We start from the raw sequence: 23,233 nt of genomic DNA, 5'->3' as shown, positions 1-23,233 counted from the left end.
ATATTTGTAATCTCCAACAGTTTGTTGCTTTTAGGACAGGAGTTGTGTGCTTACTGTACTAAGGCATCTAAAACAGTCAGGTATTTTGTCCTGCTTGCTAACACATCAAGAACCTGAGCTATTGACCTATCCAAACTGACACAGAAATGTTTTTCTTGTGAAGACCTACCTCCGCTATTTGCTTCTCAAGACCACGTAGCAATTACAAAAATACACCCGCAAAGTCAATGAGAGCATCTCTGATTCCAGTGAGCTCCACACCATGCATGGAACTCCATGGCCAAGCACACGCCGAGGCTGGAGGTGGTACCTTTTGTGCTGTCTGCAACCCCAAGGAGGACTTAAAGTGAAGTTAGTTAGGTGACCATAAAGGTTTCATTTCCTCATGCATGCAAAATCCCTTGAGAAAAAATGTCCTTGAAGCAGAGAAAAATTACTTTCTCTCCTCAGCCTACACCTTAGTCTGATGGGCTTTATTCTCTTCTGCACAACAACTGAACTTCAGCAGAAAGGGCAGTAAGTGGCTCCACCTGAAAGCAGCTCACAACCCTGCAAGACAGGTTTTAAGGGGTCTAAGGAGAGGCTGAGAGAGCTGGCCCCATTCAGCCTGGAGGAGAGAAGGCTCAGGGGGATTTCATCAATGTGTATGAATACCTGAAGGGAGGGTGTAAAGAACATGGAGCTAGGCTCTTCGCAGTGGTGCCCAAGAGCAGAATAGGAGGCAATGCACACAAATTGAAACACAGGGATTTCCTTTTTAACATAAAAAAATACTTTTTTAACTGGGAGGGTGTTCAGCCACTGGAATAAGCCACCCAGAGAGGCTGTGAAGTCTCTCTCTTTGGGGATATTAAAAACCTGACTGTACATGGTTCTGAGCATCCTGCTGCAGTTGATCTGGCCCTAAGCAGGAAGGTTGGTCTACTCCCTTCCAACCTCAACCATTCTCTGATCTATGATCTTAAGCATTTATTTTAGGGTGAGATGTACAAATGTCTACCACCTTCCACTGAAACGGAGCCTAACATGAATCAGACTTAGACATCCAAAGTTAGGCAAGTCTTATCAGTTTCTGGTTTATCAGAAAGTCTGGTGGCTAAATTTCCACCACTAGCAAAATACAAAAATGTGCATAGAAAACAGGCTTTGAACTAAAAACTAAAGGCAGGTGTATGGCAAAATTGATTACACTTATCCATAACACCATTATTTAGTCCACACTCCATAGATTATTAAGCTAGCTGTAGCACCAGGGGTTCACTGATGCACAGATAGGTTTCACGTTCCTTTCAGAAGCATTTGATATACTATTTGCTGTAGAACAGATCTATGCGTTCATTCCTGGAAGGGGATCTAAAGAATTTTAAAGGAGAAATTAGAAGTGTTTTCTACTTAAAGCCACCTGACCTGAAACCAGCCTTACAGAGCAAGAAGCAGACAAGTAATTGGGTTTGCCTTTTTGCTGCACCCTGTTTATTTTAGGGAACAATTTATTTCAGGAACAAGCCAAGCTGCAGACTGTTTACCTTTACTAAAACTTTCTGGATGGTAGCATCAGAAGCAGCAGATGATATTGCTGTTACTTTGATGGGAATCTCTCCTAGCTGTTTAGGTTTGATTGGGAATTGAACAGTTTTGCCATCTTCACTTGGTACAGATATAGACTGTTGATTTTCTGTAGCATTTATTTCATTGGATGTTAGAATAATTTCAAAAGCATCATTCATATCCAGGATGACAGTAACCTGTAAATACAGTAACATTTGCAATAGAAAGTGTTAATTTGGAAAAACTGCTTTCATAAGCTGCTACCTTTTTTGTGTATAGAGAAATAGATTTATGGTCTGCCTACTGAAGAAAATATTAACATTCTCACAAGAGAAAGATGTGGTCTTGACCAGTGATGAAAACCCTGCAGTGCCTAGTAACATTCAAGTACAAAGATACTGTTATTTTACCTCAGCTTCTTCCTTCAAATAATTAAAGATGTTCACTTCCAAAATGAACTGCTCTCCTCTGATGACAGAGTATGGAAGGTTCAGGAAAATGAAGAAAGGTTGAAAAGCTTCTAGCTGCAAAACAAAATCAGAAGTGAACCCCTACAAACAGATACTAGCAAGAAAATAACTACACAACTTGTCTTCTGATCCCTTTTAAATTCAGATGATGGAGTATGTGTACTCTACAGTTAACAAAATCCATTACTGCAGGGCTGAAGCAGAAGCCAAAGATGCTGCTGGTCGTTTGCACCTTTGTGGGAACTCAGCAGAGCCCTTCAGATGGGAGCTGCTGACGGCTTTGACAGGGCAAGTTCCAACAGAGGCACCTGCATTGGGACTAACGGTCTATCACCTGGCAAGTTTGGAAGCTGTGATCTGTCCTGGATCTCATCAAGGTAACTGTGAACTGTTTTGAGTGCACAAGTAATGGATGATTAAGAATCTGTCAGTTGCCCCATCTCCATGTCAACTGGAATACAAAATAACTAACTCTCCCAAATTCTGTAACTCACCAACACCTTAGAATGATGCATTATTTTCTAAGAGTAATCTTGGCATAAGTTCTTGAGTTATATTTCTAAAAATACATCTTTTCCTAATTAAAAGAAAAACTGTAGAAATATACCAGCAAGCAGTTACTTTTATCTGTGAACAGAGGGTTTTGGATGAAGTCTTGGCCCTAAGAAGTCAGTGGTAAGCTCTCATCAAGCTGAATGGGATCAAAATTTCACTGTTTATGAACATCTGTACAATAAGAATGGCTGAAGCATGATATCCTTTATTATTGAAATGTCAACTAAAAATGGTTTTAATTTGGTTTTCATTAAAAAAATTCTTCCAAGTGTTTCGAGTTTCAGATCCAAAAACCCCTCAGCTTTCTTTCTAGCTAGCAAATATTCCAATGTTTTCCTTTTAAAACTTTGAAAGGTGTTTGCTAAAGACTTCAGTGTCAAAAACTTCTTTATATATTAGACATTAGAGAAGTTCTGATGGAGAATTTTGGTTAGTTCTTAGCCAAGGTTTTCCCTATCTGCCTATTTTCCTTGTCTTTTTTGTTTTGCTTTTTGCCAAAGCTCTTGCAATACTAAAGTTTTACACTCAGGACTATTCTGGTGTATTACAATAAAATAAGATAGGGTAAAATTATCAACACTCTGTGTAGTAGAAGTCAAAAAGAAGATGCAAAGCAGTAACTGACATTAAGCACGCAGATGTCACTTATTTATTTCCCCATTACAGTTTTCATGCATTTCTTTTATTTGCTTCTCTGTATGGTACTGATTAACATGTTTCAGCCATACGGAACTCTAAGCGCAATCTAAACATCCCAACGAGGGTGAAGTACTGAACAGCGCATGTGGGTGATTATAGTTAAATAATAATCTCAACATCTGTTCTACTTCTCAAATTTGAGGATAAGAGGCCAAGTATATATTTTCATACAGTTTGAATCAGAAAACTATTCCTCTTTCTGTCCCATCTCCGCCAAGCTGAGTGAAAGAAACAAGAATCATGATTCCATTCTCAAAGGGGCCTTTGCTGCAAAATCCAGATCAGGCTCCAAATTCTGTGGTGGAGTTATGATCAGGATGTTCAAAGCACATGTTCTGTGTCTGCTATAGCAGCCAACTATGAAATCTGGGGCTAGATTTCGGTTTGGATCCCAAAACTTGCCTCTCCCCAAGAATTCGAGGGCATGAGAACTTAAAATAGGTAAATGGCTGTCTCCAAGCTATGCTTGCACTAGTCCTGGCATCAAGTTGGAAATCTATGACCCAGTACTGCACAGTTTCAACCTTTCTAACCTTAGGCACTTAAGTGGAGTTGACTCAGGAACATAGTTCCTCTAGGATCTTTACATAATGAATGGAAGGAGATAACTACCTTCAGAAGATTACTCAACATATATAAAATACTAGCTAAATGAGACTTCAAAAAGTCATTCCTACTTTAAACAGGCTAAATAACTCTTTCTAAGTAGCTGTTTCCCTGAATACAGAGTGAGCCAAGGACAACTGCACTTGTACGTTGGGAATCTCAGGTCAGAGACCTAACCTGAGGAGTGCTGAATTTAGCTTAAATTGCTAAACTCCTCAAACACTTGGAAGCACAAAAAGAGCCTCTGGGGACAGAAACTTGGGAGCAAGAAGCATCCTGTCCCTGTGCTGGCTCTCAGTGTCCCCTCTGCTCCTCAAGCTAAGTCACCCAAAAAGTAGCACCTATCTTTAGTCCAAGACTGGTTTTGACAGATAAATGAAAGCAAGGCCAGAATTTAGTATTTAAGCAATTATCCTGTCCTCCCTCCTGGGGTAAGCACTAGCGGAGCAATGCACTGGCATGATCCTTCCAGCAGACAACATGCCTCTCCCATCCCTGCCACCTCTTCCCAGCTAGTCTGTGCAAACCTCCCTGCATGCACTATCAACTCATGGAAAGCCCTCTTGGCAGAGCCAAGAAAACATGGAAAACATGGAAATGACATCCCCAGGCAGTCATTCGTCCCTTTCTACATACGAAGATTCTGAAGTGGGCACAGCCTGAAAGTGCTCTAACAAAACAACTGCTCCAACAGAATGAGGCACCCAGGTATTTGTGTAATGTCTGAGATATTTATATAAGCAGGAAGGGGAGGCAAATGCAGTATCACATATGTCTTCACTGATGATGTTTTCTTTACAGTTTGAATACACACGGCCTCTCAATTACTTTATTAGTATAAGGAGGTGGCTGCTGTTAGAACTAGAACACAGCTTCCAGTAATAGCCTACAGTGTTACCAGTGTTTAAAGCAAAACTGTCGAGTGCCATGGTACCTCCACTGGTGCAGTCGTCACTCCAAGCCCGCTGTTTTCAGACATCACAAAAGCGCTGGCTACCCAGGATGTGATGGTATCAGGTACAATGACTTCCATTGTGGTGTCTGTGTCAGATCTGATGGCAGAAGGGGAGATTAGGCTTTCAAAAGCATCCATTTACAGACATCAGTAAGTGGACACAAATGTTTAAAATGCATCAGAATTTAAGTCCAAACTCTCGGCAGGAAAAGCTGCTTATTATCTGGTATTCTTTTCCTAATCATTTAGAAATATTTGTGATGGGATCAAAATTATTAAAAAAAATTAAATTATTTTAAATTACATGAATTGAAGGCAATTACATTGAATCACATTACATGTAATCAACTTTTACAGATCCTTTAAAACAATCCCAGATGATGGTTACTTCCTGTCTGTGAAAGCTGTGAAAGAATAAAAGATTGTGCTTCATGACACAGGTCAGATTTCACCATCATTTGACAGTTTGAACTGCTCATTGAATTAGGTGCAGACAGGAACAGATTTCCCGTTCTGGGCTAATCACCGTCTTCTCCCGTACTGTAGAGAAAAAAGACTGGGTCTCCCTGTGTGTTATCTCCCCATCTGTAAAAGGAAGAGAGTTTCTTTTGTCTCCAGGATTTTTATCTAGTTTCTATTGAAACTACAAGGCCTTCAGTCAGGCATTGTCCTATTTTGTGCAGTTGTACAATGCCTCGTTTGGTGGGTCTCCAATCTCACTTGTGGCCTCTAGGTGGTAGTAGAATATAAATAATACTACATTTTTAACCCTGCTCTTCAGCACCAGTGCAGAATGCTAATAAAACCTACAAGAGAACAATGGCAAGTGTAAATCAGTTTCCATTTACTTCTAATCTTATACCTAGTTTTAGTGTCGATCCAAAGCCAAGTCTCTGGAAAATGTGTCCTCACATAGAGATTGCTGAAATCAGGAGGTCCATTTTTAGACACCGGCATACCATCACCGAAACCATCCTCTATGGGTATCATTCCACCATCTACAAAATAAAAAATATTGTCCTACTTACAAATATCTAGGTTTAAGAAAAATCAAATTAAAACAGTTAATAAAAGTCAAATTAATACAGTGTTTGGAGTATAATCTATAGCTTTGTTACATATGGTAACACTACTCTGACATAAGGAACTATTGTGGTTTTTTCTGGCTTTTTTTTTTTAAGAATAGATAAAGTTTCACACAAATTTAAATTTCTACATGGCTTCTCTGAAGTGCTTATGGAACTGCTGTAATATGGCTACACAAGACAAACCACTGCAACATGTACCAGCTGGAACTGCAAATAAAAACTCCATTCATCCTCAGGCCTTTAAGGGGTAGTGTCACTCAGGGCAGCACCAAAAAGGAAGTTTTTAAAATACTAGTCATATGCATTTTGTATGTCTCGAACCTTGGAAATGGTAATGGTTTGCAAGGCTGGATGCAGCCTGTATGCAGTACAGCAAGAAGACCTAATACGGGCCCTAACCCATGGACCTCCTTCCCCACTCAGTAAATTAGATTTGGCTACATTTATTTTTATTACTTACAGAGAAAATGTTCCTTATCCTCCTCAAGAATTGCATCAGTTGATACCCAAAGGCCACATTTCTGGATAAAATTTATACAGTAGATCTCAATACAGGACATTCAGGACATCAACAGTGCTTATCTATTTTCTGTTTCTTTTCTTTCTTTTTAAGAAAATAAAGTCATCATAATAAAGCAACCATAGAACTAAAGCAAATAATATACAGGAACCAACAAAACTGAGATCATCTGAATATGAATATTGCCTTAATGACTGAAAACTTTTCAAAGGGAAGACAACATCAAGCATAAAGCAATCCATATTTATGAAGTATAAACATTTTTCCTTGCATTCAGAGTATTTACATATTGAGAAATTTCACAACTCAAAACCCATATAAGCCATGAAAACAGTACATTGTCTACAGTCCCAAACTTTAAAAAGGGCATTTTCTTCTAGCAAGTGATGTGCAAATCACTAAGCAGTAAAAAAACCCAGCTTAGAATTTAAAAAAAAAGGGAAAAAAAAGTACCTGAAAGACACCAAAAGAACCTCTGACCAGGGGGAAATACTGCACTGTGCTGTATAAATTGAGCTCATGGAAGACCTAAGACAAGAAAAACAATATCATCTGAAAAATGAATGCGAACTCACATTTTTCAGAACTTTCACTGTTGTAGATGCTAATTCATAGAACTGTACCTCAAGCAGCAGCTCACTTACCTCTCATGTCAAAGAGAAAAGAATCTCTGACAGGATGAAGGGGATTAGGCTGCAATGGTTTTGTGATTAATGGAAGAGTGACCAAGACTATATAAGCCTAAAATGGGAGCCTACAGCCCACTGATATTCTATGGCACTTAGGCTATGTCATTTGAGCACTTTGGGAATGATGTATATTGTCAGCTCTTTCAAATTGTTGATGCACTAGAGCTTCTGCAAGTAAAGGGAATTTAAGAAGATTAATAATTTATTCTGCTCTTCAAAAAATAAAATTCTTTATTTATTTTATATTACTGATTTTAAAGAGCACAAAGCACAAATCATTAGGGAGTGTTTCTGACTTGCCTTTCCTGAAAGAGGAAACTGCCAAGTGTTAACTGAGCAGTTTATCAAATGGAAGAACAATAAAGAGTTAACTGGAATTAGAAACACTGGGCCTATTACCTTGTAAGCCTCAGAGTCTTTTCTGCTTGTGTTGATAAACTACTTGCAGAAGTAAAAGGTATTTGTGTAATTAAGGACTAAAAACCCTGCCCAAAGAACACCACTCATTCAGCATATAAACTGTAACTTTTCCATAAACATACATCTTTCATACACGCAACAATGAAAACCTTTTTTCCCATTTACTTACAGAATCTTCTGTTATGTCACTACTTTCTCCTAGAAGCTTTGTGCTTTTATCAACCACTGCAAGTCCAATTACTGATCCTGGTTCTGTTGTACTGATTTTAAGGGATACTTTCTCAGACGGCTTGACCTTATCTTTGCTCCAAGAGATTTTAATCTGGGAAAAATTAAAAAACAGCACTGGTTTAAATTATACAGTGATATTTACAGCCACTAACAACTCCGAGGAAGCATTTGCTTAGCTTAATTGCCTATAATTAAGACTCTGGATTTGCTTTTCCTAGGACTTTTGGGAAAATACTACATATTTTGCTCTCTTCCTCTCCTAGCTCCTCATTTCCTTGGACTGGTGGGAAGTCAGCATCAGGATCCATCGTCATTTCAACCAGCTCTTAGTATACAAGCCGCAATGTCTTGAGCCACAAGGATACACCGGTTTCTACAGCTGAGGGCAGTAAAAGAAACGCATTCACTGTTTATCAATGCAAACACAGCTTGTATCATATTTAGGGAAAGACTATTTTGGGAAAAAAATCATCCCTCAAAGATTACAACTAAATGTTCCACAGTGAGATCAATACAGAAAAGGGATATAAGTAATAGGTGCATGGGTAAGGAAGAAGGAGATAAATAGGCCAATACAGCATCAGTATGCCTTCCCCAGGGTACTGAAGAAAGGAAGGGTCATCTGCTGTAAGGTATTTCTAATGCATCCCATTTCCACTGCATCAGATGACAATGCAGAATTTATGTTTAAAATGAACAATTTTACTCTCTTCCCTCATCAAAACACCACTACTACAAAGTCTTGAGGTGGAATTCAGCGCCACACTTAAGCTGCCTACATTTAGCTGTCCACGTTTCAGTTCAGTGTTTAAGTTCCCATCACACACAGAGCCAAAAGAAATAATGGAGACTAGATAGCAGTTTAGCTCACCATGAAGCATAAATCCAAGTGGTGGTGAAGAAAACAGTCCTACAGGCTCCACTGACTGTACTGGCTGTGGGTGGGATTCAGTTACATAAACACTGGTGCTCAGAGCCATTTGAGAAGCTCAGAGGTATGCAAGACATGTCCAGTGGTGCTGCCAGACAGGACACGTAACTTAGCCTTCTGCAGCAGGCATTGCAGTCCAGGAAGAATAACTTAAAACCACACTCTTTTAGGGCAACTGAATCTCTGTAAACTGAGTTTAGACACGTAACTCACATACAGAGATGAGACTCAGTCATCTGAAGGCACCTGGAACCACTTGAGATGTCCTGCAGCATGCTGTCTGACACTCAGCTCCCATTCCAGAAAGGGATAGGTCTCCCATACGACCTTTCAAACATCCACCCATCCCGTGATGACACCTTGTATACCCTGTGGCCTCTTGGAGGAGACTAGATGTCTGTGCTTAAGCAACTGAATCTTGACCGTACATGTAAATACATGTATTTAGACATCTGACTCTACAGCCACATCATACCCTTCCTCTGATAAATCTGTGTAATAGTATCTTCCAAGCACATTCAGTATGAAAATCACAGAGCAAAAGCAAACACACTAATGTTGCCAACATAAATGAAGCACCATGTGCTTCAATATCAATGACCATCAGACTGATTCACGCAGAAAAATGGTTTGTTTCTGGGTACACTGTGGCACTGCAGCTCTGTATATTTGATTTTACTAACTCATTTACAGAAATGAAATGTTTGGCAAGGCTACAAATTACAGAGAAAATAGCTTTCCACAGTACTGAATTAATTTCAGTGGCTAGCATTGAAATGGCAAAATGGAAATAGCTTGAAATTTTGAAGCCTTTGAGATCAGTTCTTTCCTTATCTTACTTTTTTTTTTACTATCCAGTGAAATATAGCAAATATAGTAAGGTTGATATTAAATTCTCATAATCTATCATCCCAATTTTTCATCCTCTCTATACATACACTAGGATCGTGTTTTTCATCCATAAACTACATTTAATCAAACTGGTATTTTCAAGATCAGGCCCTACCTCATTGCTACAAAATATAATGCAAACTTATTTGTGGACACTGCAACCAGTGGAAAGATTTCAACTTGTTTCCAGAAGGCTGAACCAAACTTATGCCTTTCTCATTAGAAGTATCTTCCTATATCTACCCTAAAACTCCCAAGTTTCAACTAAATTATCTTATTTGGGTTTTATTTATTTAGATTCTTCAGATGCTGGTACATAATAACCATAATCAACAACTGTGTGCCTGCAGCTTTCTCACCGTCTTGGACACACCACGTACAATGTGACCACTGCCTGGCTAGAACAAGGTCTTCATAAACGTTTACAGTTCCACACTTAGAGCACTTATGAGTACTTTTCCATTATATTGGCCAGAGCAATCTTTGGCTCACTAATTGACCAAACTATTAAAAACACAAGGAGAGGCTGTGTGTCTGTTCATGTGGAAAACATAGGGCTAGTAGAAATTTCTTTCAGATATGCAATAGCTGGACTCTAACTGCACTGGTATTATCAAAAGTCTTTCCAAGGACTTATGCAAACCTCAGATTAGATGCTCAGTAAGAAAGTTCTTACATTTACAATCCTATGATCTAAAATACTGTTTATCGTGCAACAAACAGACAAAAACATGGTCTCAGACTCAAGTTCAATATAGTTACCTTGTTATCCAAAACAGGCTGAATGGGGACAGTGAAAGCATCATTTACAACCGCACCAAGCTCATCAACATAGAATACCAGTATACATGCCGAAGGAGCCCAGGAATTTTCTGCTGTTAAAGTGAATGTTTTTGCAGCCTTTGTGCCATAAGCCATAATCTGTTCCTTAGATAACACCTGAAAGGGAAAAATGAAACACACAATATATTGGCATCTCAGTATGTCATAAGCTCTGCAATTCCTTCTACAAATAGCTGTTAAAGTAAGAGACATACAGCTGTGATTTTTTTTTCTTTTACTAAGTGGTTGACCAGTTCTATGAGACTGGGTATGGAACAGGCAAGTAATGTAATATTTAAATATCAGATATAGATTTTTTCCATGCTTTAATTCCTGTATCACTATGGACAAGTAAAGAACTACAACAGTGAGTGCACAGCACAACATATGCTATAAGAACATAAAAATACAACAGTAATACCGCTGGGTCATGTGGGTCACCTATAATAGCATTTAAGTTTGGATCAGGAATCCAATTTTAAAAGCAAATCTCCCAAACACCCCTACTTACCACACTTTGGTTTGCACCACAGAAGATTGTGAACTGGGGCCCACTAACATGTTCCAGTTAAAAATAGGCATTCATTTTACCAGATCGTATTAGAGCTAGTCTGAAGGTATCTTGAAATACCTGGAGTTCAGGCCCATAGCATCAACTTTTTCAGTCTAAATCTGTTCCTATTGGACCATACCACTTACTAATGAAGACAGAGCCATGAAGAGCAGTTCCCTGCCTTTGACTGCATTGGACCTGATTGCTTTTAAATCTTCTAGAGAGTGTTTCTATTTTAGAAAGTACTCATGAATGTCCACATTTTATATTGTCCTAAGGTTTTCCTTATTCGGTTTACTATTAAAGTCTCTGAAAGAAAAAGAATTGTAGTTATCGTGATCATTATGGTGCAGACTGTGCACAAGACAGGCATGTGTTACAGACAGGATGGGAGACTGATGATGGTATATATAATAAACCCTTCAGTCCAGACGCTGTAAGATACAGTACAGCAGCCAAGCCATTAAACAAGCCATTACCCAAGACATTTATTTTAACAAAGTTGCCTTGTTAACAATGCCATCCTGCCCACTGCACCACCTGTTTCCTCAGCAGGGAGGTCCTCCCCTCACGCCATGCCTGCAGGCTCAGCCCTGACAGTCCTGAACCTGCGTAGAGGCTCCGCCAGCCCCCTCCTTCCACCTGCACCTGCAGGACCTGCTGACAAGTCCCAGCTTGGGCTGCTCCTGGGACATCCCTGCCCCTTGTCCCATCGCAGCTGCTCTGCACAGAGGCAGTATTGCTCTCACAGTTGCACCTTGTCTCACACATTTGCAAGCAGAGGTAATCCAACACCCAGATCAGAGACGCGCTTCTCCTGGAGAGCACCTCCTTACAGCGCCAGCGGCATTTCTGCTAGGTAGCAAAATGGAGCTTTCATTCAAAAAGGACCATCCCAGTGGAAAGGAAGTTTTTGGGCCACCTCTTTCACAAAGCACAATAAAAAATGCCGAATCCCTCTAATGTTCAATCACATTCCACTCACTGGAGTATTTCTCAAGTTGGTAAAACTCATCTTGGATTGTCCCCATATGTAAAGTCAGTAACTTACCAGATAGTGGAACTCCCTCACTGGCTTGTTGCTTGCAATGCTCAGCTCAAAAGGCTTCCCAGCCTAGGAAAAGCATACAATTCATACGGATAAGTATGGAAACATGAGGAGTAACTTGAACAGTTCTTATTTTGGCAAGTTTTGTCTCAGACTGTACCTTTATATCCTGGCTCTTTGTTTTAACCTGGAGGTAAGTCTGGCTGGGGGAGCTGAACACATCATAAACGCCTATGTCAGTCCTACTGCTGAGGAACTCTGCCTGTGAGACAATGCAAAACAAAGCTCTTAACAAAACAGCAAAATCTGTGTGATGTTCACATATACAGTACTGTTTACAAGAGCATGGTAGCCTTAATGGCAGTACAGGACCACTTTACTGCTTGCTTTGGGTATGTGTTTGGTTTTTTCCCTTGCTATCTTGGTGCAATTATTAGATCAATTTTAGACAGGTTCCATCACTTTCTTTCCAGCTCTAACATGAATATGAGGTAAGGAAAATAACAGTAGGTGACATATCAGCTGTTGCAGATGGTAGGAACAGCATGTCATTGATCACAGCCCGTTCACTTTGTGTGTCACTGCTCCAAAGCAACATATTACAAAGTAATACCTGAACTCTCAGAGTTTTTGTGTCAGACAGGACTGGAAACTCAATATCAATTATTCCATTTTCTGGGACCGTGTAATTCAGGACATGAACTGTCAGATTTCTCTCCTCTGTTGCCTCATTCTCAAGGTGAGAAAGTGAAGAGTGGTGAAAAAGCACATCTGACTGTTGTGCAGTGATTGTGACAAGATTCTGCCTCTCTTCAGCTGTCAGCTGGTTGCTATCAGAACGTGTCACCTTTAGCTAAAAACAAAAAGAAAGAAAACACCCATCGAACAGGGTAAGACTAAAATGCCCAATGCATAAGATGTAACAATGTATTTGCACCCACATCATATCAAAAAAACAAGGGCATCCTCAGATTTCTCACATATCAGTAACTTTATTTTTAATCCCTTGTGAGCACTGCAGGTAGGCAAGTCAGCCAAGAAAAAAGTTATTCGTAACTCCAAGGAGTAAAAAAAGAGCAAAAGCAAAGCAGATGGAACTGAAAGGGGACCTGCCTTTCAGCTCTCCCAATTACTCTTCTTGTTGAAAATGCTAGTCTCTTAGGCAAATTACACATATCCTACCTACAGCTGGAATATTTAATTTTATTACTTGTATCTCACCGCCACAACAAAGGACAAACTAACATTACGTCATGTGCAGGAAAATGTGTCAGATGAGCAGAGATGGTGCCAAGTTAGATGTCTTTACGGATTCATCAAATGAGCTGAAGGAAAGACTTAAAACAGGCCCAGAATTGACAATCTGCAACTTCTTCACTCCAGCATCCATCAATCAGAACTACAACTTACATCAACCTTTACTCCCACATTCAAGCAGATTCTCATCCTAGTAAAACCATTCTCCTTCTGCATTACACAGTCCAAAAATTCAACTTCTACATTCAAAACCGAACTAATGTTTCCCTTTTCTTTTTCAATTCAGAGGTCGGTCACTCCATTACCTCTCCTCCTCTGCCATTATTTTCCTATCGTCTCTCTGTACAGTGTATGCAGATCTCCACTTACTAGTAAGAGTAGCAGTTGTTCCTTCACGCTCCTCTGGGAGCATAACTGATACCTTCTTCTCTGCCAGCTGCAAGCATTGCTAAATAGCTCAGCTAGCCCTCACTCAGCTCATCTTTGGAAGAGGAAGAAGAAGCAGGTGAGAGCTGGAGTCAAACTGGGATGCTGGCAAGGAAAATGAAAAGGACGGAAACCAAAGACCCAAATGATCAGGCTAGCTATAGCTTGAGCCAATCTACTCTGAAAGTGCATATTCAGTCTATTTTATTGGTATTTAGGTCTGATTTCTATACAGTAAAGGCTCAAGAATTGTAACGTTGATTCCCCTTTTCAAGCAAAATGCAGTGATGCAATATGTAACCTCTGCTAAACGTAGAAATACTGAATGCAGACTACGGACAGCATGAAGAACGTGAAATACTTCTGTGAGAGGACTGCAACTGGTATGAGAAAGACAGGACAGAAGGCAGAAAAGACATTCACTTGAGAGCAGTGTGGTTTGATGAGTTTTACTGAATTTTGTAACAGTTGCTTATGTGTATGTATATGTATACACACACTTCCATATACAAATATTATTAGGAGGGTTGGGACTCAATAACTCCTCTATTGTTTCAAAGCACAGTCAACTAATGGAAAACAATCAGCTAGAAACTAAAAAGATTTCTCTTTGACAAGAATGCTGACAAACTATACTCAAATATATCCTGCCAACACTACAGCATTCCCTGTCACTTTATCCTTTTCTAAAGCAAATGCCTCTAAGTTTAGTATTTGCCGATATGTATCATGAAAAAGAGGTAATTTGAAAACAAATCTGTAAATTACACTTAAAAATCCAAGGCAAACTTTGGCATCTAAACAAAAATACAGAAGTCGTCATATTTGTTTATGCATAGATCATAATAAAACAAATGAACTTACAGTAGCTATGAAGTTCAGAGAAGGTTTTATAACTCTAGAGTAGTCCACAAATTCAATAAAATAGTCACTTTGCTTTGGAAATATGATGGTGCTTGAATTTTGGGAGATTCCTGTTGAAGAATTGTACATGTTTAGACAACATGCTTTTGGCATACATAATCCTTTAGCAGCAATACTATTTACTGTTCATGATTTCTAAAAAATTCTATCATAGTTTTCACCATTTCCACTCCTATCGCTCTTCAGCCTTCCAGCTAAGAACCGGTACAAAGGTGGTATACGTACTGGTACTGTCTGTCACAACGCTGAATAAGCCATACCACATAGTGCTCTACACAGACTAAGTCAGAATGAGACAAGGAAGGAACTTAGGAACCCTAAATCAGCCAACTTCACCTTGACAGGCTTTCTACAGAAAGTCTGTAATGAAACCTAGGTTCTGGGATAGGCAGAAATTTTGTACCAAATTATATTTTTCTAATATGCAAGGTACAGTGGAACATGAACTCACAAAAAGTCTAAGTTTGCAAATCAGCCCGTCTAGAAGAGGGTGGACAGTGGACAAAATGGGGCCAGAGAATTCTTTCTACTGAGGTGGTTTACAAACAAACAAGTAAAGTAAGGTTATGATTAAACTTAAGTTTGTAAGACTCAGGCTAATGCTAGCAATTCTTTATGCCTGCTTTTCTCATCAAAAGTGATCAGTCATTGATTTTAAGCCCCCACCTAAACATATTTCTTGGTTATTTAATAAATCATTTAGCATAGAACTGTATTCAACTGAGTTAACAGCTGGTTAAACTATTTAATATCTAGGCAAGGAACAGTTCAGATAATATATTTTTCATATAATATATTTGCATGTAGATACACATGACACTTTTCTAGCGCTCCAAGCCCTTCCACATAGTGGTAAGCTTCTTCCGGCACCACCTGCTCTTTGGATTTCTCTCAGAAGACATCACACAGACACATACCTGTGAGCGACTCGGTGACCACCGCGATAATTTCTATTGGCTCTGTGTAATCACTGTCACCTTGGTGCCACGACTGACCAGCGTTCAAGTTTTGCAACATAAGCTTGTTACAGGTTACATTCACAGATCCATTTATCTGCAATGTAGGAAAAAAAAAAATTTTTGAGCCAATAAAGCCAAGGACACCTTTCCATCTACAACAACTTATTTCTGGTTAAGTCCTCTAGCTTTCCCCACACAGAAATTCTAGAGTGTCAACACCAGAAAATTATGAACACTGACCTTTACTTTTTGCTTTCGGTAACCATTTTATTAAATCCCATAGAAGTTCATTACTCTTTAGAGTCAACAATGCCTTATGGAGAAAGGGGTTTTTTTTTCTAATATCTAGAATTATCCGCTTCTACATGGCCAGAACAGCAGCGCCTATGCTTTACAGAAAAATACAATGAACAGTTCCCTGCCTGAGGAGGGGGGTATAGCCAATCCAACATACCTGAGTTCAGAGTTTCTGTAGAACAAGTGCTGCTGAAGGCACTGAAGCCAGCCAACTGCTGAAGTCAGCCAACAGAAAATGACAGGCACACCATTTAGCAGAAATTGAACCAGTTTTAAACACAGTCCACAGCTCAAAAGTAAAATGCCTGATTTTGCAAAGGGATACCATTAATCTATAATCACTCCTAAGTCTTCAGATCAAAACTGCATGCCTTTTTAAATTTCATGCTCAAGGTTACAACTAGTAGAGTAACTCCAATGTAATTACTAGGCAATTAGTAGGCAAAATGCTTTGGTTTCTACCATGCTAGAGCTCCACCTAGACAATTGCAGTGGTCTCCTCTGGCCTTGTAACACAGGGCTGAGCGTGCAGGGGCACACACGGAGCCAGGGAGCATTCCTGGGCACGGGTCCTCCACCACTTATGCTGCTATAACAGCTCCTACGAAGTTTTTCTACCTGGGCCAACTAGCATGCTCCGAAATAACTTCCAGGCACAGTTCAAGGGACCACAGCAGCTGAGTATCATTTCCAACAAGCAGTCTGAATGTAAAAACTTTATTCTGGAAATTGAAAAGAGTTAATACTATCCATGCAAGTCACTCCATAGACCATGCCAGCTGAACTCAGCACTTGAGAATGGTCCCAGGCATATTTAACCTACAAAAGAAGACACAGGCTTAAAGTCTACAATGCTACAAACTGCTAACAGAAGACTCACCTCCATTGTTGTTGTTATATTTCTCTTGTTTGTCCAGTAAGAGACAGAAAGGCAAGTGACCGTTACAGTTCCCTTCACTGGCTTTCCATATGTGTACCTGAAACACATCAGTCAAAGTCAAACAATGTGCCACCTCCAGGGCTTGGGCTCCTGAAGAGCTCTCAAGGCAAAAGATTCTACTAAAATATTTTTCCTTGGCCTCAAACATGGTTAGAACACATTTGCACTTTGAAACATGGAGTTTTCAATACTGAGACCAGTTTATCGACACTAAAGTCAGAAGCCCAAAACCTGGAGAGGACACACAGTGCTGCTCTTTCCTGCACAAGAGCTCTATAAACCTATTACTATTGTTGTGGGCTGGACAATGTAGGAAAATTAACTATATTAAGCTAAACTGGAAGCCAGTTATTGAATAGAACACCAATGTAGCATCATAACTAATATGAAGTAGAGTTAAAATGGGACGTGGGAAGTGCAAGTGTTTTGCTTCCCAAACGCTAACACAAAATGAAAGATCGCAAGATATTTGTACTCAAATTATTTAGTAATCACAGTCCAAAGAAATCATGGAATTATTACATGGCAAACATAATTTGCAGCTGTGGCAAATCTGAAAACTGTAACATATTCACTTCTTAGAATGCCATTAGCAACCTGCAGTCAGTGAGCAGTAATAAACTAAAAATTTTGTATAAATATTTCAAAGTTATACATAACAGAAACCATGATATTATCAGATTCAGACAGAAGGAAGCGGGGAGGGGAGCAAAATCACTCTAGTCCATCAGTAGTAATACATTCAGATGTGATAACTTTAAGTACTTTACATCATTATGGATTTGACTGGCAGCCATTTAAGAGATATCAAAGCTGAAAATCAGAGGGAAAGAATAATCAAATAGCATAGTTACAGGAAGAACTCTGGCAACACTGTCTTGCACCTGAACTCAGTCTTTCCAAGCAGACCTAATTACAGTAATAAGCTGCCATTAACCTTGAAATGATACTGCCATTGGGTAGCATCCCTGTATTTAACTTAATCTAATAATACTCCAGAGATGAGAAAGGGAAAGGGTTTTATGACATCTACAAGCATAAGCGACATATAAACTCTTTGTATACAGAGGCATTATGCCTATAAAAACAGTCATCAGGAATGAAGTAATTCCCTATAAATAATGATGACGTATCAGTAAAACTTTGGCACTGCTGGGATTCAATCTCAGGCAATTCACTGGCATCCAAGTCTCGATTTATTGCAGCAGACAGGTACACTTTCAAATACTTTATATCTAATGAAGGAGCCAAGTACCCTGTGGAAGACCAAAACAATTTTGGAAACCAAATTCACATTGGCATATAATGGATTCCAAAAGCAAAGCAGATTAGGGAAAAAAATTAGGAAAACTTTTTTTAAAAAATTGCCCCTTATGAGAAACCTAGATGGTTTATAATATCAGGTTGCATTGGCTCTAGGAAAGGAAGTTTTTTCTCAAAAGTCCAAACATTTAATTTAAATAGCTTGTTAAACAATCATTTCTGCATTCTACTTATAAATGGAGTGCTTCTTTAGAAGCTATGTATTTTATGCATTAAATAACCCACAAAAGACCTTTTATTTCAGGTTGTCTTGAAAAGACCTATCAGGTACCTCTATCTGGCTCTCATCTTCCCAAAATAAAATTAATTTCTATTTGAGATTAATGCATCCTAAATTTTTTGTCTAGGTATTTGTTCAGCTGAAAAATAAATTATTTATACAATAGTCTAAAGTGAAGTCTCTTCTGAAGTTCCCAAGGGTTTTTAATTCTTCACCCTTTTACAGGTATAGGTATTTTGATAGGCAGGAGAAGTATATAACTCAAATCCACAATGTGGATAAATTGGATCAAGAAGGATGTGCACAGAAGTTTGCATAATTTTCCAAGTAGTCTAATAAAATATAGTTACTCTACCTACAGACCTTGACATGATAAGTTGGAGAGCACCATAAAAGAGCCATAAGAACAAAAGAAATGCCTCAAAATATACATTATAAGCAAAAGACTCAAGAAATTTTCTGAATAAGGTAGCTAAAAATGTCTTGGTTATAGTCTAGAAATACATTTACCAGACCAAAAAAGCTAACTAGAAGTCTGAAGATCTATCTAGCATTATTACAAAAAAATCCAGTAACTACAAATGGATGCTAGCCAACTAATTTTGACTAGAAGGCACTTTTTTAGCATTCTAAATATAAGTTTTCACTTTGACACTTAGAGACCCACAATCATTTTCTTAAGAGTGAGGGTGACAATGGTATCAATAATTTACTTACTTTGCAGTGACAACACCAGTTACATCTTCCTCTCTCAAAGAGTAGTATAATGGTGTTGTTATCATAACATCAAATTTTGGTAAAACTACAAAAAAAAAAAATTACAGAAAGCATTAAATTCACACAAGAAATAACATTTTTTTTCTTTTTTTTAAGTATAAGGGTAGAACATGTAATATAATAGACTACTACAGTTTCCTAAGGAATATAAAGTAAGATATAGTTTTAACCCAACCATATTCATGCCCCAGACTAAGACTTTTTGTTGAAAGGATAACAACAAGCATCATAAGAGCTGTCTGCACACAAGCTTGGAAGACTGAAATAGAAAATGTTTAGCTTATTCGGCATTTACAAAATCATCAGCAAGCTTCATGATCAGACATTTATATTTATACAGATATTTTGGGAAGAACACATTGCCTGCATGATCCTGGAAAAACAGGGACAATAACTGCATCTCATAGACTTAATAGAAGTACTTTAAAGACTGCATGACATCCAGACACTACAGTAGTAGGTCATTAAAACTACCAAAGATAAACAGGGCAGCTGATAGGACAACGTTCCTCTCAGGACACAGAATCAGTCTCAGAGAAGCAAGAGATTTGGAAATTAGACTTTCCAGGAGTATTCAAAAGGTTTGTGCTAGCCAAGGGAAGCTAGTCTAAACTAATGGAGAATCAACTACCAATTTTGGTCACTACTAAATGCCCTTAAGTAACACTTACCATATTCCATCACTTTAAATCTTTGATAATGAACTTGACCCTAATGAAAAAAAATCATATGAGAAAATACATACAATTGTGGTTAGATTACCAAGTTTAACATACCCTCTAGGCCAAATCCCACCCATATTCAAGTTAAATTACAATTTCTGACATGATGTGATTTTAAATCATGGCTCAACCATTATCAGCTCCTGTTATGGATCTCCTGTAGGAACAAGTAGTATGTATTTGGACCACAGAAGGACACAGAAGCTCACATGTGGCAGATTGTAAGTATATATAATGAAGAGCTTGGGGAGCTTCAGATCTGCAGACATCTACGTATGCCTGGTTTCTGTATAAAGAAACAAATATCTGAGCTAGCTACCATAAAACTACCTAGCATAAGTACTCACAGTCATCATGATGAACCATGACTGACCTACCAGCAGTACCTTTACTAGCTCATTTAAAATTAACTCAAGTATTTCTACGCAAAAGAGAAGCTCCTACAGTATCTAGAGGACAAGACCATTTCAAAAGCATATATAATCTTAAGGTTCTTCATTTATTCAAAAGGCAGCTAAAATTTTCTTACAGTCTACAGTGCATACTTACTTCGGCAGAGACACTCTTGGGTTTTATCTTCCTATCTTGTTTATTTGATAGTTAAAAATCAGTGGAAGAAATAAACAACTATACAATATATTGTTACTTGTGTTCTCTTTATTTTCCTATTTTTCTAATTTTTTCAGTTATTTCCTGACTTTCTCAGGAGGGTATCTGAAAGCATATTCTGGCACATCTTTGAGATGTGGTACATTAGGCCATATGTGGCACATCGTTGGGAAATTAATTTTAAGGGTTTTTTTCACTCTCTGAACATTAAAAATTCAGCAGCTATTTTTATTCTTTGGTACAATGACAGTGGGCCAAAAAGTCACGGTAGTCAGCCACATAAATTTTGCTTTTTGTTGTCTTACTCAATTGTTCTTCCTTGCTAAAGTACAAGTAATTCAAGTTGCACCAGGGGACATTTAAATTGAATATTAGGAAAAATTTCTTCACCGAAAGGGTTATCAAGCATTGGAACAGGCTGCCCAGGGAAGTGGTGGAGTCACCATCCCTGGAGGTATTTAAAAGACGTGTAGATGTGGTGCTTAGGGACATGGTTTAGTCGTGGACTTGGCAGTGCTAAGTTAACAGTTGGACTTGATGATCTTAAAGGTCTTTTCCAACCTAAATGATTCTATGATTTTATGATTCTGACCAAGCATGTACGTCATTTGTCTGCAGACATATAAACCTCCTTCAATGATTTTTTTACAGCATCATACCAAAAGCTGCCATCAGCAGGGAAATGGCATGACATGATTTAACAGCAGCACCTAGAACTGGAGCTCTGAATCTCAGCTGATCTGCTTGACACAGCGATTACACTGGAGCAACAATTTTCCAAGAGGAAAATCTGAGCTCAGCTGGGCTGGAAGAACGGGCTGAGAAACCGAAGAAGTCTCCACTTCCCAAAGGACAGAAAGGGAGAGGCTCCTTTTGAAAGCCTATTTTGCCTCTTCGCGTAAGAGTCTTCTGGAAAAGAGGGGAAAGATCAAGAGAGACAACAGTCTGTCACTAGGAGGTGGCTATTTTGAAAGGTTAATATCATCAGCTGCTGCTTAATTGCATGATGAGGTTATGTTGATGTGGAGCTCAGAAATCTGATTACTTTGATTATTTCTGAGAACCACTACAAGTTACCATACGTGCTGGAGTATCTCAGTGAACATGGTTTGAAATGTGGGGCAAAGGAGACAGAATATGGATAAACAATTGTCGGGTAGCATCAAGATATGTCAGATGGGAATGAGTGTCTGTGGCAAGAGAGGATAAACTTAGAACTCCTGTGGGAAATGCCCCAGGACCAGGATCTAAGCTGGAAACAATTATAACTGATCTCTCTTACCTGATCAATGGCTTTGCAAATTAAGCATCTCAGACCACACTAAGACCCCTGTACCTCTATATTTACACTTTTCCTAGCAAAAGACTTCTATCAAAATAAAAATCAGATCCCTACTGATTGCATTATTAAGTGACCGATCACCAAAATAACTGTCGTATTTATATTCCTAGGCTTGAAAAGATATATGCCGAATCTGCTATTTTCACAACATTTGTGCAAATCATAATCCCTACAACACAAAATGCTACAGCACTGATATGCAGTCCGCAATCTGATTACTACCAGGTAATCTTAGAAAAATGACCTGTAGTAAATTTATCTCATGTCTGCTTCTCTGTACATCTTTTATTTCCAATGTTAAGAATATATATGTCATCCTTGCCGTTAAGCAAACCATGAACAGAACGTTACCCCAGCGGGCAGGATGAAAAAGCATCTCCCTTGAAAATGAGGTTTTGTTTCACATTACCTTAAAAGTGAAAAAAAAAATAAATTAAAAACTAAGAGAACTTTAAGCAGTAGAAAACAGAGATTAAAGTGAGACTAGCGCTCTTGGCTGCATCTTCTCTAAAATGACAACCTTTATGACAGAAAGCAAGCTGTGCTTCACAGTGCAGGGAAAGGAAAATACCCTACTAGGTCATCTTGATGATTTGAACACCAAACCACATTTCCCACTAACACAGACTTTTCAGCCAAACTGGTTTGGAATAGGACAAGTAACAGCACTTCAACCACTCCATATCAGTTTAGTTCCTCAGGGCAGGGCTGTCTCTCTGGCAAATATTGTTCAAATATTTTGGAGTGGAAGTTGTTAAACCAGTTTCCAGGAGTGGTGGCTTTTGAGACAAGCAGTTAGTTATATATACAACCCAAGAGAGATTTTTTTTTTTTACAGTAGGAAAACATCACCACACTTATTCCACTTGTTTCCAGAGCTGCTTGATTCTAGCACAGTTTTTGTCTTCCATGCCTTCTCCTGCTTCTCAAACACACTCACCCTTCCAGACTATTAGCATTTTGCTCTAAATCAGCATTTCTTAAACTGCAAAACATCTATTACGTTCTGTGCACATTGCCCAGAGTATTAAGAAAACAGTGCCAACCATATAAGTATTCTGAGATCCTGAGGATGATGGAGCCTTTCTGCAGTTGAGCCTTAGATGCTGTGGATCTTTCCATCTAACAATCGCTAACAACTATGGTCCAGATTTTGCTCTGCTGTGATGAACCAGTCCTATTTGAAGTCATTTGGGTCTAATCCAACCAGTGAGATCACAGGAATTGTTCTCCCCACATTTTTTCTTCTTCTTTGGCAACTGAAAGTCCCTAAAACGAATCTGGTCTAGGTCCATTTTCTTACTTGTTTCTGACATTTACGTGCGTCACAAGTTATAGCATCGGGGAAAGACTCTGGGTGTGGTCTCAGGGCTTTGCCCTGAAAAAGCGCAGTGCTGGCACCGGCTGTATT

At 38.8% G+C, this 23,233-nt stretch overlaps 1 protein-coding gene across 1 annotated transcript in view; it reads right to left on the bottom strand.

Moving 5' to 3' along the window:
* Window positions 1-23,233, bottom strand: part of CD109 (CD109 molecule) — an 82,418-nt gene that overhangs the window by 32,762 nt on the left and 26,423 nt on the right. The window contains exons 6-21 of the mRNA XM_075046456.1: window positions 19,821-19,860; window positions 19,090-19,174; window positions 16,770-16,866; window positions 15,551-15,686; window positions 14,574-14,683; window positions 12,640-12,879; window positions 12,187-12,288; window positions 12,030-12,092; window positions 10,366-10,542; window positions 7,720-7,872; window positions 6,895-6,969; window positions 6,382-6,442; window positions 5,696-5,831; window positions 4,813-4,930; window positions 1,959-2,072; window positions 1,527-1,745 (exon numbers count right to left, since the gene is read on the bottom strand). Coding sequence (XP_074902557.1) covers window positions 1,527-1,745; window positions 1,959-2,072; window positions 4,813-4,930; window positions 5,696-5,831; window positions 6,382-6,442; window positions 6,895-6,969; window positions 7,720-7,872; window positions 10,366-10,542; window positions 12,030-12,092; window positions 12,187-12,288; window positions 12,640-12,879; window positions 14,574-14,683; window positions 15,551-15,686; window positions 16,770-16,866; window positions 19,090-19,174; window positions 19,821-19,860 — 1,926 coding nt within the window. The remainder of the gene's footprint in view (window positions 1-1,526; window positions 1,746-1,958; window positions 2,073-4,812; window positions 4,931-5,695; window positions 5,832-6,381; window positions 6,443-6,894; window positions 6,970-7,719; window positions 7,873-10,365; window positions 10,543-12,029; window positions 12,093-12,186; window positions 12,289-12,639; window positions 12,880-14,573; window positions 14,684-15,550; window positions 15,687-16,769; window positions 16,867-19,089; window positions 19,175-19,820; window positions 19,861-23,233) is intronic.

Source organism: Buteo buteo, chromosome 15 (genome assembly GCF_964188355.1).
Source record: "Buteo buteo chromosome 15, bButBut1.hap1.1, whole genome shotgun sequence".
Classification (NCBI taxonomy): Eukaryota; Metazoa; Chordata; class Aves; order Accipitriformes; family Accipitridae; genus Buteo; species Buteo buteo.
This window is presented reverse-complemented; position numbering and strand designations above follow the sequence as displayed.